Below are 14,189 nucleotides of genomic sequence, written 5' to 3' on the forward strand. Positions count from 1 at the left end.
GATAGCTCTAATGTTCCACTATACATATCCCTGTCCGACGCATTAGAGATTGTTTGGGGAAACTCTATGTTAAATATATCTATCATACAACTATGGGCCATGTAAGTGATATTTTCTTTTATGAGTCTAAAATTACAATAATTACATTTAACTTATAATAATTAATTGTGTTAGGTACATGGACAAATTGAGTGTGGAGCAAGCACAAGCACAAGTATATGCATTTATTGAGCCTCAATCCATCCAAAAATCAGGAAACACTCAGGTCCAGATCCAACAATATATGCAAACATGGATGAGTGAATCAGGAAGACATATATACATGGCTCCATACATTGAAGGCTTAGTTTTTTAATCATGGTAATTTTATAACTAATTTGTTTGTCATACAATGTAGGTCCCATTGGCAGTTAATTGTAATCATTCCTAAGGAATACATCGTGGTATGGTTTTGTTCACTACATCGAAAACCAAGCCACGAAATGAAATGCCAATTACAAGGGTAACTATAATTTTTCATTATGTTTTAAAATTGTAACTATATATATTGGCTAACATCTGTTTTTATTTTAATTAATTAGAATCGTGTCTGAAACTAATATTTTAAGTGGTAGAGCCAGATCAAAGACATTGCACTTCATATTCCCTAAGGTTAGCAAATTATTTAATAGAGGCAATAATATTTGAATTTATCGACTTTGGAAATAATATTGTTATTTGTTTCTCATTTTAGTGTAATAAGCAACAAGACTCGTTTGAATGTGGCTATTACATCATGTATTGGATGATATCCATAGTTTCTGCAAGTATTATTGATTCTTGGGGGCAGGTAATTCATATCAAAATTTATTTATATTTACCTTTATGATAATTAACATTGCATATTAATGACACTTAAATTAATGTTTCAGGTATTTCAAGATCCATTTCTATTGCTTGAAGATGAAATCATCAAGATAAGAGAACAATGGGCAACTTTTTTTCTTCAAAGTATATAATAGTTAGATTTCTAAGTTTAGTTAGTTGGATATTATGTTTCTAGTTTGATAGCATTGACAAACTTATGTTCTATAGCTTTTTTAGGATAATAGGATTTACATTGTCTTAATTTATGCTTTTTAAGATTTATATATTATTTTCTTTTTGTGATTCAATTTTGAAATATATATTATATTTGAATTTGTATTCTGGACTACCTGGGTTAGGTTTTGTATCCTGGATTGTATGCAGGTTTTGGGTGTATCAAAAAGTAATACAAATCTTTAAAAAAAAATGCATACATTTACGTCGGACATGGTATAGTTCGACATAAATTTTTTAGTATTTTTTTTTTGTTTTATAACTATTTTTTACGTCGGGGCTTGACAATGTCCCATGTAAATTTACGTCGTCTATCACAACCGACATAAATTTACGTCTCCCGCATTAACGTCAGACTTTTTTCGGATGTAAAAAGTTTAAAATAACCGACGTAAATTATCCCTTTTATATTAGTGTCTGGTTATATGCAAGAATGTATATTGCAATAATGATTATCCCTTTTGTACTAGTGCTTCACACATGGAATTTTGGTGTATCAATTAAGTTTGCCATGATGTAGAAAGGTAGCAAGACCTTGGGTGACTTGGAAGGGATTTAGAAGGTTAGAAGGGACTTAGAAGGAATTGGAGTGATAGAAGTCATGTAAACAAATGGTTAATTTTGTAGTTATCTAGACATGAAAAATATCACTTGTGGAATTTGCAATTAGTTTATACTTTTCGGGTGGGGTTGTACATGGATCTCGATACATCCTATGTATTTAATTTTATTAATGCAACTTTATTTTGCTGGAAAAAAAAAATCGGTGCAACTCTTTTTGTCTTAATCTCTAGCTGTATATTTCATATAATTTATATATATATATATATATATATATATATATATATATATATATATATATAAATTAAGTATGTGTACATACTTTTTTCAAGTCGAAGCCTTTTCCATGTGATTTACAAGGAATGGGACATTAGCGTATAGATGCTGCGTACTAAAATTTATATGCAATTCTAGAGATGGAAATCTCGAAGGACAATAAAAATTCTTACTAAATTTCTAAGCAAACGCAGCCCTAAAAGAAAATGCTTAATTGGCCAAACTTTACCTATCAAATCATGTACGCAAAGTGCAAGTCAACCAAACAATAAGCCTAAAAGAGATTCTCCAAGTCAAAATGGGTATGCTTATCGGTCTGCTTCAAAGCAACGATCCTCGTTATTTTATTTCTTATACTACGTGGTTTCTTGACAAGGCTGATATAAACTTTCACTTTCTGTGTATTCGATTTTAAATTAGTATATGGCAAGGATAAACGCAAAATTATGTTCATGTGAGACATGAGTATGTATTTTTATGAAGGTGTTAGAAAATAACTAAGAAAACATGGTATTTATTGTGTCATAAAACTTAGGCTAAAATAATATTTTAGTCCCTTATAATAATTGTTTGTTTCAATTTAGTCCCACTTTTATTTTTGGTCTCAATTTGATCCCTAATAAATTAATTAGTTACAATGTCGGACTTCTGTCCAAATTATTTAAACGGAGTTAACTGTTGACCACATAAATGCCACATAGATGCATAGGTGAATGCCACGTGGATGTCAAAATTTTTAAAAACACCTGGAACCAGAACGGTCCGTTCTGAAACCAGAATGGTCGTTCTGGATGCACTCTTGGTGTGTTAATTTTGCATCCAGAACGGCCCGTTCCAGGTGCAAAATTAACACACTAAGAGTGTAACCAGAACGGGCCGTTCTGATTTCAGAACGGGTCGTTCTAGTTCCAGTGCTAAACACAACAGTCAATGATTATAGTTTACGGTTGTTAATCGTGGAAGGAAAAAGACCCAAGGTACAAAGCATTTCAAACATTGGATTTGGTAATATTGTTAATGGAAATTGATAACTTCAATTGCTAAATAGTTGGGCTATATAGTGTATCATTAAGGACAATGCAGTATATCACTAAAGACAATGGTAGCAGATTTTATTTCATTGTTAGTCAAACTGGAGTGAATCACTTACTACCAAATTGCCACTATACAGAAAATGATGAAATGACATGACATTTTTCCTTGAAGTCATTAACGATGTACCCCAACAACAACAACAACAACAACCTGTTCTTGAAGAGGTAGAACTTGAAGTAAAGGAAGAGTATACACAGGACTAACATTTCATCACACAACCACATGCAGGGACGGATCTAAGTTAATCATAGTGGGGGCACTTGCCCCACTAAATTTTTTTTTCATTCTTTTTTTTTATATATAAAATATTAATAATTTTATAAAATATATATTATTAATTATATTTTAATTATGTTGTTATATCTAATAAAATAAATACATTAATATTTTTTTTATATTTTATTTTTTTGTTTAATTATTTTTTATTTTGTGGTAAAATTATCTTCATTTTTAATGAAGAAAAAATTTACTTACTTCAAGAGTAAGTCTTAATAGATTTATTCTACTTAATAATTAATTTTCTATATCAAATTTTAAAAATTTTAATTATTAAATTAAAAAGTTTTTCATGTATACATCAAATTTATAAAAAAATTTAAAAAATTAAAAATCATATGATACTTCGTTAAATTAATTCAAACTAACATATAAAATATTTTTGTTTTAAATGAGTGTAAAAATTTAGAGGACAATAAAAGAAAATAAATTAATAATTTTATTATGTTTATCCTATTAATTTTTATCATTTTATTCTTCTAATTTTAAATAAGTTGCAAAAAATTATAAAGTGATACTTAAATATTTCTTCAGACAGAAAGAGAAAAGGAAAAAGTTATCACTCTATTTATAAGATAATTGTATTTTATAAAAATAAGTAATTTTAAAATTTTTACCATAAAAAATATTTTTCAAAATTATTATATTTTTTAATAAAATTAATATAGAATATTCTATTGTTTCCATTTAACAGAGTTCTGGAACGAGCCGTTCTAAATCCATAACGACCCGTTTTGAAATCAGAACGACCCGTTCTGATATATTGGTGGTGTGTTAATTTTGCATCTGGAACGACCCATTTCAGATGCAAAATTAACACACCAAGAGTGCACCCCGAATGACCCGTTCTGGTTTCAGAACGAGTCATTCTGGTTCCAGGTGTTTCGAGCCATTTGTCATCCACGTGATGTCCACCTATGCACCTACTTGGTATCCACGTGGCCAACAGTTAACTCCGTTTAAATAAATTAGACGAAAGTCCAACATTACAACTAATTAATTTATTAAGAACTAAATTGAGACAAAAAATATAAGTGAGACTAAATTAAAATAAACAATTATTATAAGGGACTAAAATAGATTTTTAAGCCTAAATCATGTCTTCGCGTGATGAGTTATAGAAGGGTTAAAAATGGTGGTTTATGATAGACTATGACTTGTTTTAATATTTGAGATGGTTCTATTTGTAGGCTAGGATGATTCGGGAAAGTTCAGAGACAACAAAAATCAATAATTTTTTATTTATTAATTTTGTGATATTTTAACATTTTTTATATTTTATTTAGGATAATTTCAAAATATTTTATTACTCAAAATTATACGCCATCAAATCGGTATTATGTCAATATCTCGTTATCAATTCATGTCAATACCATGTGTATTATTTTGTTAATATCAAAATGTCACATCAATCAACACTTAATATTACCACTTTAGCGATCAAGTAATAAATGGATTTGGACAAAAAGATGTGAGTGGAACAAATGGAATACAAGATTTGTGAATTTGTTAAATAATGAAGACAAAAATACAATTAAGTAAAATAAAAAGATATTTACTTCAGTATGGGAATCGTCGATGACGTCTGTTAATGTATGTTAGGTTTTGCGCACCTTTTCTTTTATAAAAAATAAAAAATAAAAATAAAAAAAGTAAATGGCAATTTGGTTGGACGTGCACCATTTCTTTGACTCACAAATACGTAGTATACAAAGCTGGTTTCACAAATGTATTTGACTGGTCCCAAATAATTAAAGCAGATATCAAGTAATCAACAAGCTAGTGAATTTTGCTAATTTAAAAATTATTTAATATTTTATTACATTAATTTAAATTGATAAATATTTATAAAACTATATTATTCATTAATTTTTTTTGTTTATATTATAGATTAATTTGAATTTATAAAATGAATGTATCGTATAATTTTTAAATTTTGAAAGATTGATAAATTTAATTTATTTATTAAAAAATTTTAATTTAACAATTAAATCACTTTATATTTAAAATAAATGAATCTCTCTTTTCTTTATATTTAATTTATATAATTAAATAAGAAAAACATATAAAGAGAAGAGTGAAATAGGAAATGACATAGACATTATAACGAAAATACTAAAATAGAGATTGAAAAAATAATAAAGGTAAAATAAGAATTTTAAAAGAACAAGATGTAAAAATGTCAGGGTTGGTCACAAATAAAAAAACAAATATGAAAACTAATTGCTTAGGAAATTTTGAATTACAAAAGTTTTATGAGAAAGTCACATACATATATATTGAATTTCATAAAATTATATACATATTCCTTATTTTTTTCTACTCCAACATTACTCATTTAATATATATATATATATATATATATATATATATATATATATATATATATATATCACATTGCGAATCCGAAAGGAATTTAACCGTAACATTAAAAAAGTAAAAAGTATGTGTGCAGTTTCACGTAATCGTATGTTTAAACTTATAAATTACATTGAACTTAATTTTAAAGAGAATTTTTTTTTCCTATCTAACTTTATAGATCACAATAAAACTCGTAAAAGGAAAAGATTCACAAGATGCTGTTCCATGTTGCGACTGAGTTCCTCTTTCCATAACAAAAGAGAAGAAAACTTAACCAGGAATTCAGGATATTAATGATTCTTAATCTGAAGTCTACATGGGTGTTGGAGTACGCCTAATTGTGCGTGCATGTTAACTATTCTAATTATTCTAATACTTACGAAACCCGTATCACATGAATCCACTTTTTGGCCTGAAAGACAGGCGTGAGGAACGCACTCTTAGAAAACTCAAACTCAACGCACTTGCTTCAGTGCGTGTCTACCTCCCCAATGGCCCCTCACATTCTTCTTCATTTTCCCTTTCCCTTATCTTTCACCACAAATATCACATAATTCCAACCCTCAAGAAACCAAAGCATCTCTATGCCCATATCCTCAGAACACCCTGAGGAAATGGCCTTCACCACCAAGTCCAAAAAAGCCATTTCACCCTCAAATTTTTACTTTTGCACAACTCTTTTCTTCATTGTTCTCTTCACTATACCTGTTATTTTCCTCCTCCATGCCCCTACCACCACCTCCATATGCACCACCCTTGCTTCCTCCCAAGCTAAAACTTGGTCAGGTGATCTTCAATTAGTTGAATTTGCATGGAACCGCCTCTCATATTTTGAACACACCCGACCACCCTTTGCTCTCAAAATTGCTGTCTTCTCTAGAAAATGGCCTATTAGCACAATCCCTGGTGGCATGGAGCGTCATGCTCACACCCTTCACACAGCTTTAGCACACCGTGGCCATCAAGTTCATGTCTTCACATCACCCCAAGATGAAAGCCCTGCAATAAACAAAGACAATCATGAACAAGGTGCATCTTCTCGCCCTTACATCCATTGCCATGATGGTGAGCCTGGCAGGTGGCGCTATAACAAGGCATGGGAACAGTTTGTGGAAGAAAACCAGAGAGAACCATTTGATGTTGTGCACTCAGAAAGTGTGGCACTCCCTCACTGGCTAGCAAGGAACATGTCAAACCTTGCAGTGTCTTGGCATGGCATAGCCCTTGAGAGCTTGCAATCAAGCATTTTCCAGGACTTGGCTCGCCGGCCTGACGAGCCTATGTCCCCTCTTTTCAACAAGAGCATACAAGGTGTTGTGCCTAAGGTGCTGAACGAGATAAGGTTCTTCAGGAATTATGCCCATCATGTTGCTATCAGTGATAGTTGTGGTGAGATGCTGAGGGATGTGTACCAAATTCCCAACAAAAGAGTCCATGTAATACTGAATGGTGTAGATGAGGATGACTTTGGAGAAGATGTTGAATTGGGAAGGGAATTCAGAATGAAAATTGGCATTCCGGGGAATGCAAGTTTGGTACTTGGTGTGGCTGGAAGATTAGTGAAGGACAAAGGCCATTCTCTGCTTCATGAAGCCTACTCAAGGCTTATAACCAAGTACCCTGATGTGTACTTGATTGTTGCTGGTTCTGGACCATGGGAGAACAGGTACAGGGATTTGGGGAGCCAGGTTCTTGTTCTGGGATCAATGAGTCCTTCCATGTTAAGAGCTTTCTATAATGCTATTGACATTTTTGTCAACCCCACACTCAGACCACAAGGGCTTGACCTTACTTTGATGGAGGCAATGATGAGTGGGAAGCCATTGTTGGCCTCAAGATTTCCAAGCATTAAAGGGACTATTGTGGTTGATGATGAATATGGTTTCATGTTTTCGCCGAATGTAGAGTCCTTTTTAGAGGCACTGGAAGCAGTGGTAAAGGAAGGACCGCAGAGGCTAGCAAGGAGGGGCAAGGCATGCCGGGAATATGCAGCTAAAATGTTTACAGCAAGAAAGATGGCATTAGCATATGAGAGGTTATTTCTATGTATAAAAGATCGTACGTTCTGTACCTATCCTTGAAGTTTAGGGCTAGAAACTCCTTTTATACCTTTCTTTCATTCATTTTTCTTTTATTCACTATGATAAAATTATATTCAAATTTTTAAACAATTATCAGATATAGTTTTCAAATGATTATAATTTCGTGAATCAATTTCAAAAATTATGGCTTCCATCTTGGATGACTCTGTTCTGGTGTATCTAATATCGGAGGATACAATAAATAAAGGAGATTTATTAAAAATGAAAGCAATATATTCTATCGATACATGGGCAAACTGAGTCTTATTCTATGTGGATATACAAATGATCTTTCATTGATACTTAAAATAAACAGACACTTTATTTCTATGGTCTCAACAAAGCTCACGCCAATGATTCAGAACATGATAAAGATGATGGAAAGAGAGGGAAAATTTACAAATACATGTGTTAGGATTCTAAGTTTAGCATGATGAGTAATCAGAATTTGCAAGACAGGCAAAACTTCAGGAAGGTTCAGATGTCATTATGTTTATTGATGTGTAGTTCCTGAGATTACTTCTATACCCTGTTTTTTTTTCTCATTTTTTTGTGCACTTTGAAAGAGTTAAACAAAATCCTTATCCTCTTGCTTCTGAATCTTCAATTCTTCTCTACAATATAACACTACCATACATATGTTCCTGAAGAATCAACCTAGCTTTAACTCTGCTCCTCTAATCTCAACCTCCCAATGCATATTTGTCCATATACACGTGAAGCTTCTGCTACTGTACAAATGAATTCAGACACACCATGATCTTCAAGGCCCATCAATGACAAAAATTATGACACAATCGATTGTGTTGAAATACGGTGTTTCTCAAAATGATGATATGCATGCCTGGTTCTTAAGAATAATAACACACTTGAACCTAGTCCCATGACAGATATGCATCCCCACCAGACAAATGTCCAGAAGTAGCACCCCCTTCCCATACACACGACCGAGTCAGACATTATTAAGTTTCCTGGTGTCGAGTCTGCATTAGCATCATAAACTAGTGCAGCAAGAAAACCATAGAGCAGAGATCCAATAGGGATATTTGTTATGAGAATGTTGTGATTGACGCCCACACTGTTGGGTCCAAACAGCTCAGATGTAACCGACACAGCAGCTGCAAATATAAAACCAGAACTCAATCCAATCAGTGCAGTGCCTGTCTGCAGTGCCAGAAGACTGTCTGATGCAGCAAGGAAGAAGAAGGCAATTGGGGTTGGTATAAGTGCGACTGATAGCCAACCAGTCCTTGCAAAATAGAGTTTACTGCAATGCAAAAGATTAAATCAACATAACTGTTACAATTTATTTCCAAGATTCACTTCCAATTAAAAACAGAGGCAGAATAAAATTATCTTCCTGTATAGGAAGCTCCAAAAGTATAATACATCAGAGATTGAAGAGAATACTTACTTTCGAATGTAATCTGGTGCAGCTGAAAGCAAGCGACCAAAAAAGGAAAAGGATGCATAGAGTGTAACAAGTGTAGAAGTATTTGAACTCTTGCCCAGAGATTGAGCAATCTGTCCCAGATTATTGCTATAGACTAGACCAATTGTACCTCCACAGAAGTATGTAATATAGTATAGCCAAAAATCCAATCTGCGGACAATTACTGCAGCTGGGTGCTCTTCTCCTAGCACTGCTAACTGATCCTGGCCAATCACCCTCTCACAACACAAATCGCTATCTTTTTCCTTCTGACTTCCAAACAAGTGTCCATTGTCACTTAGCAGGCCGTAAGTATCTCCATTGCTAACAATACTATTTTGACGGCTATGGAGCTCTTTATGCATCTCAAGATCATCATCATGAACAAGAATGAAGCTAGCACTTTCCATCCGGAAGCTGGAATGGATGGTACGGCGAAACCAAGCACGAGCATATACAATGCCAGGAATACATAATGGGAAGATGAGGAGAAGAATAGCTCCACAAAAATAGAGCCGAGCAGAAGTCACACCAGAAGCAGATGAGCCAAACAGGAGAAGATAAAGGCCAGTTAAAATGGCTAAGAAGTTCAATATTAGAAATATTACTGAGTCCCGGTTCACTGCATCAGGAGGGAGAGGGTCTAGAGCCGGTTGGCGAAGAATAGGAACAAGTGCTGCAATGCAAATGAGAAGGGGAACAAGAGCATTCAAAAGCAGATACAGTGAATCAGATGAAGGGTCAATTGAATTGGCAGCAAGGGTGTAGAGTGCTGCACTAATGCCATTGAAACTCACAGTGAGCGATAATGCAAGGGCTCGGTTAACAGGAAAATTCCTAATGCAGAGAACAAAACATACTGTGTTGAACCAACATATGCTACAACCACCTAAAAGGCACAAAAGAAAGACCTGCCAATAAAAAACAAAGGATTGTCAATGAGATGTAGGCTATGAGCAAATTATTTTGTATAACAAGATTCGGTGATTTTTAAGAGGTAATCTGCCAGAGTTTAGTTTCCAGATGTAATCACAGAATTAATGAATCTCAATGTTTACATGAATTCTTTTAAGATACAGCACCTTTATTTTATCGAATACAGATCATTGCACAGAAATCATGCAAGTGTTTTTCATTTAGTATGAGACATGAAATACTTCTAGATTAAATCAAATAACTAATAACTATTTATATTAAAAAAATATGTGGGATTGGTATTGATGAAGAGAAAAACGATGCTTGCTACAACTGAATTTATCAGCTCGCCACTTGCAACACGTTCATACGTATCACAGAATAGTGAATAAGTAAATATGGATTCAATCATAACATCTCATTCATTTTTTGTTCTCACAGGCTTTCAATGAAGGTCAAAGGAGACTGGTTATTATTTTTGCCAATACTCTTTGCAATCAATAGAAAAAGCATTTTCAAGACTTGTTAATCAATCCACTAAAAATTTGAAAACATGGGATTTAACCCTTAATTGAACAAGCATGATTAAGGAATAGAACATAGATCCAAAAGTATTGTCAACACTCGGGTTTTTCCTGGTGCAGGTTGATTCTACAAGTACTATTGTAATCATACTTTCTATGCCTCCGTATGGTGCGCCACAATCACGTGAAGCCATGTTGCTATATGTACTAGGAGGCACCCCTTCGGTCAGGCAATAGGCCGAAAGGGGTGCCCGAGCCGACGAAAACACACCACCCCTTCGGTTGGAGGATGGGCCGAACACACCCTCTCGGCCAAAGGGGGTACTCCAGGACTCCCTTACCACTAGAAGAGAACACCCATCAAAACCTCTCGGTATTAAGCTGGGCCGAAGACCTCTTCGGCATTGACGTAGGCCGAACACCCCCTCGGCCTCGGGATAGGACGAACCCCCCCCAACTGCCATCAAGGACGAGCCAAACACCTCCTCGGCCTTGACCTAGACCGAACACCTCCTCGGCATTGACCTAGGCCGAACACCTCTTCGGCCTTGGGGGAGGCCAAACACCCTTTCGGCCTCATGCCTAGCCGAGGACTTCAACAAAGAGCAGATCACAAACAACACTGCCATCAAGGACGAGCCAAACACCTCCTCGGCCTTGACCTAGGCCGAACACCTCCTCGGCATTGACCTAGGCCGAACACCTCTTCGGCCTTGGGGGAGGCCGAACACCCTTTCGGCCTTATGCCTAGCCGAGGACTTCAACAAAGAGCAGATCACAAACAACACATGACAAGTTAGATACTTATTATGCGCTAATTACCATGCCAGATTAAGAGGAGATTAATGCTAACTCAAGTGTTACCCATCTCTCAAGACTGAAGGCCCACCAGGCCCAATTGTGTCACTATAAATACACAGGTGATGTGACATAAAGAGGTACGTTATCATCCAATATAAAAGTACTTATTGCTCTGTACCGAATACTCACTTGATCGTTGGAGTGCCTTTGCAGGTACCCTCCCCACCCCGTGGAGACAGTATTTGGTCGGCACCGAAGACTTAGAAAATCAAGAAGGAAGAACGACAAGAGGAGTGTTTCTACGCAGGAACACTATAAAAAATAGTATGTTTATGGAAATTTATTTATTTTTCCTTCTCTGTAGCACTATAGTTATGCTCACGGGAAGCAATCATGAATCCAAAACATTCACGGCATGACTCTGTTAGCTGTTTTTCATATGTAAGGTCCGAATATATATTAAATAAATTGTGGAGAATTTAAACTGTAGAACATGGCTGCTCTATTGTTTAAAGCCAATACTTTATTTTGTTTGTGGAGCTATGAATGAAGTTGCGACCACATATGGAAGGTTGCAGAAATGAAAACCACGCAAGGGAAAACCACATTCGTCCCTTTGAAACTGTAAAACTTGACGACAATAGTATTTCAAATATACGTGCCTAAGACTTCATTAAACAATAAATTGCTTTGCTACTTGCTTTAGGTCAAAATTTTGGTATGATATATACTCATATTTTTTCAACTCGTCTACAGTCTTATATTTGACCAAAAACATCCAAGTACCAAAAACATCATCACTCTATAGTTGAAAAACATATTATCGTAAATTTCAGCAAAGAAGTGTGAAGAGTGTTTATTGGAACATAAAAGAATTGGTTGGGAAACTCAGCAATTTGATACACGGACAGGAATTCTATTTATTTTTATGAACTGGAAAAAAAAAAGAATATTCCTCAAGGAAATAAAATGATTTTTCTCACTATTTTGGAAAAGAAAAATAAAACAGGACGGTTTTATTTGAATACTGATACAAATTTAGAAGTACACTATTTAAGAGTTTTATCATGTTATCTACTCATGAATTCATATATTTGGTAAAATTATTAACCCACATTTAATACTCTCTATCTTATTTTATAAATATTTTCTATCAAACTTTCCCAGGTACTTTTAAATCTTTTTGAACTTCTACCAATAAAATAAGTATTAAAAATAGCATTAATTAAAAAATAATTAAAGATATAATAACAAATTTAATAATACATAAAACAACAATCATATTAAAATAGATAAAAATTGTCAAATCGTCACAACAAAATATATAACAGAGAATAATTACTTTTAAATTTTTTTTTGGAATTACTTTTAATTTTACATCCAATATAACTGTTTTTTGCTTTTCTTAAACTTAATTTGGTACAAGAGTATCAACCAATTTTTTAATATAATTTTCATTATAAGTTAGTAAAATTAAATAATTACGAGTACGGTTATTAAATAAAAAAATGAAATTCGTTTAATAATAAAAAAATATATCAAAAAGAGTATGTTTAATATCCAATTACCAGTATATTTTTTTTCTTTCCCAGGTGGCTGGCTATAAAACAAAATCAACCACTCGGAAGCAGAGGGAAGGTAGGTGGTGAGTCTGGTGACATGGCCACCATTGAGGAGTCAGAAATAAATTATAATTAATCTTAACTCCCTGGAAAAAAAAAAAAAAAAAGGTGTAAAATTACCAGAAAATAAGGCAAATCGATGACACCGTTGATGAGGAGCCACTGGAGGCCGTAGCCGAAGAATCCCATGAAAGCAGCGAGGAACAGAACAAGGGAGAGAGGAAGGTGCATGAGAGCGAGACCCGAGGACCAGCCGAAAACCTTGCCCATGTCGTTGGCGGTGGCGAGGTAGTTCAATTGCACCTGCGACACGTTGAGCGTGGATTTCAGCGACGACGAGTATTGCGAGAAATTGAAATTGGTGCCCGTGAAGGCCTGAATCCAAATGGTGACCACCAGGATCATCCACTTCCGCGATTGCCCCGCCATCAGAGCCCACACCTTCGGCCTTCGACGCGGCGATTCGGACTGCGCTGAGTTGGAATATGATTCGAATGCGAATCTGCGCCTGTCACTGTCCCTGCGTGGTCTCATCACACATGTGCGTCTCTACGTGACGTGCCTCCTTTTGTTTCTCCCACTTTCCTCGTTCCGCCTTCTCCCGTGGTATTACTGCCAGTTTTGTTGGGCATAAATAAAATAACTTAATTTCTTTATTCATGACAGCTAATTCCTTTTCATGCATAAAACACTTCAAAGACTTTCTTTGTTTAAACTTAAAATAAGAATTTTTAAACAAGTATTTTTTTTTAAAAATAAGGTGGTGTATTGGATTAAGATTTTCAAAGATTTTTTTAGCTGAAAAAAGTTCTGTGAATTTTGAAAAATTTTGCATGATTTTCATGATTTTTAAGACTTTATAGGATTTTACAAAATTTTAAATTAGGAATTTAATGGAATCTACAAGCTTTTTAAATCAAGATTTTAATGGATTCTACGAAATTTTGTAAACTTTATAGAATTTTGTAAATTTTTTATATACGATAAAAGTTCAAGATTGTTTTTCATACATTTAAATTTATAAAGAGTCAAAGATAAAAATTTTGAATTTTTAATTGATTTTAATTATTTACTCGCGAAGAAATATTTTTAGTATTAAATTCTAAGATATCACAATGTCTTATGATAATTTCCTTTTAAAAATATAAAAAATCACAATTTCACA

At 34.0% G+C, this 14,189-nt stretch overlaps 2 protein-coding genes across 2 annotated transcripts; one reads left to right on the forward strand and one right to left on the reverse strand.

Annotated features, from left to right (window-relative positions):
- The first annotated feature begins 6,040 nt into the window (after nucleotides 1–6,040).
- Nucleotides 6,041–10,074, forward strand: LOC109793102 (UDP-Glycosyltransferase superfamily protein). Its single transcript, XM_020352568.3, has one exon. It carries the CDS (start codon nucleotides 6,234–6,236, stop codon nucleotides 7,728–7,730), a length of 1,497 nt encoding a protein of 498 aa, XP_020208157.1. The 5' UTR covers nucleotides 6,041–6,233; the 3' UTR covers nucleotides 7,731–10,074.
- LOC109793101 (protein NUCLEAR FUSION DEFECTIVE 4) lies at nucleotides 8,231–13,634 on the reverse strand. The gene is made up of 3 exons (XM_020352567.3): nucleotides 13,145–13,634; nucleotides 9,145–10,073; nucleotides 8,231–8,997 (listed from the first exon to the last, which is right to left on the reverse strand). Exons 1-3 carry the CDS (start codon nucleotides 13,556–13,558, stop codon nucleotides 8,517–8,519), a joined length of 1,824 nt encoding a protein of 607 aa, XP_020208156.1. The 5' UTR covers nucleotides 13,559–13,634; the 3' UTR covers nucleotides 8,231–8,516.
- Nucleotides 13,635–14,189: the final 555 nt, after the last annotated feature.

Source organism: Cajanus cajan, chromosome 5 (assembly GCF_000230855.2).
Source record: "Cajanus cajan strain Asha chromosome 5, NIPB_CcT2T_4, whole genome shotgun sequence".
In the NCBI taxonomy this organism is placed as follows: domain Eukaryota; kingdom Viridiplantae; phylum Streptophyta; class Magnoliopsida; order Fabales; family Fabaceae; genus Cajanus; species Cajanus cajan.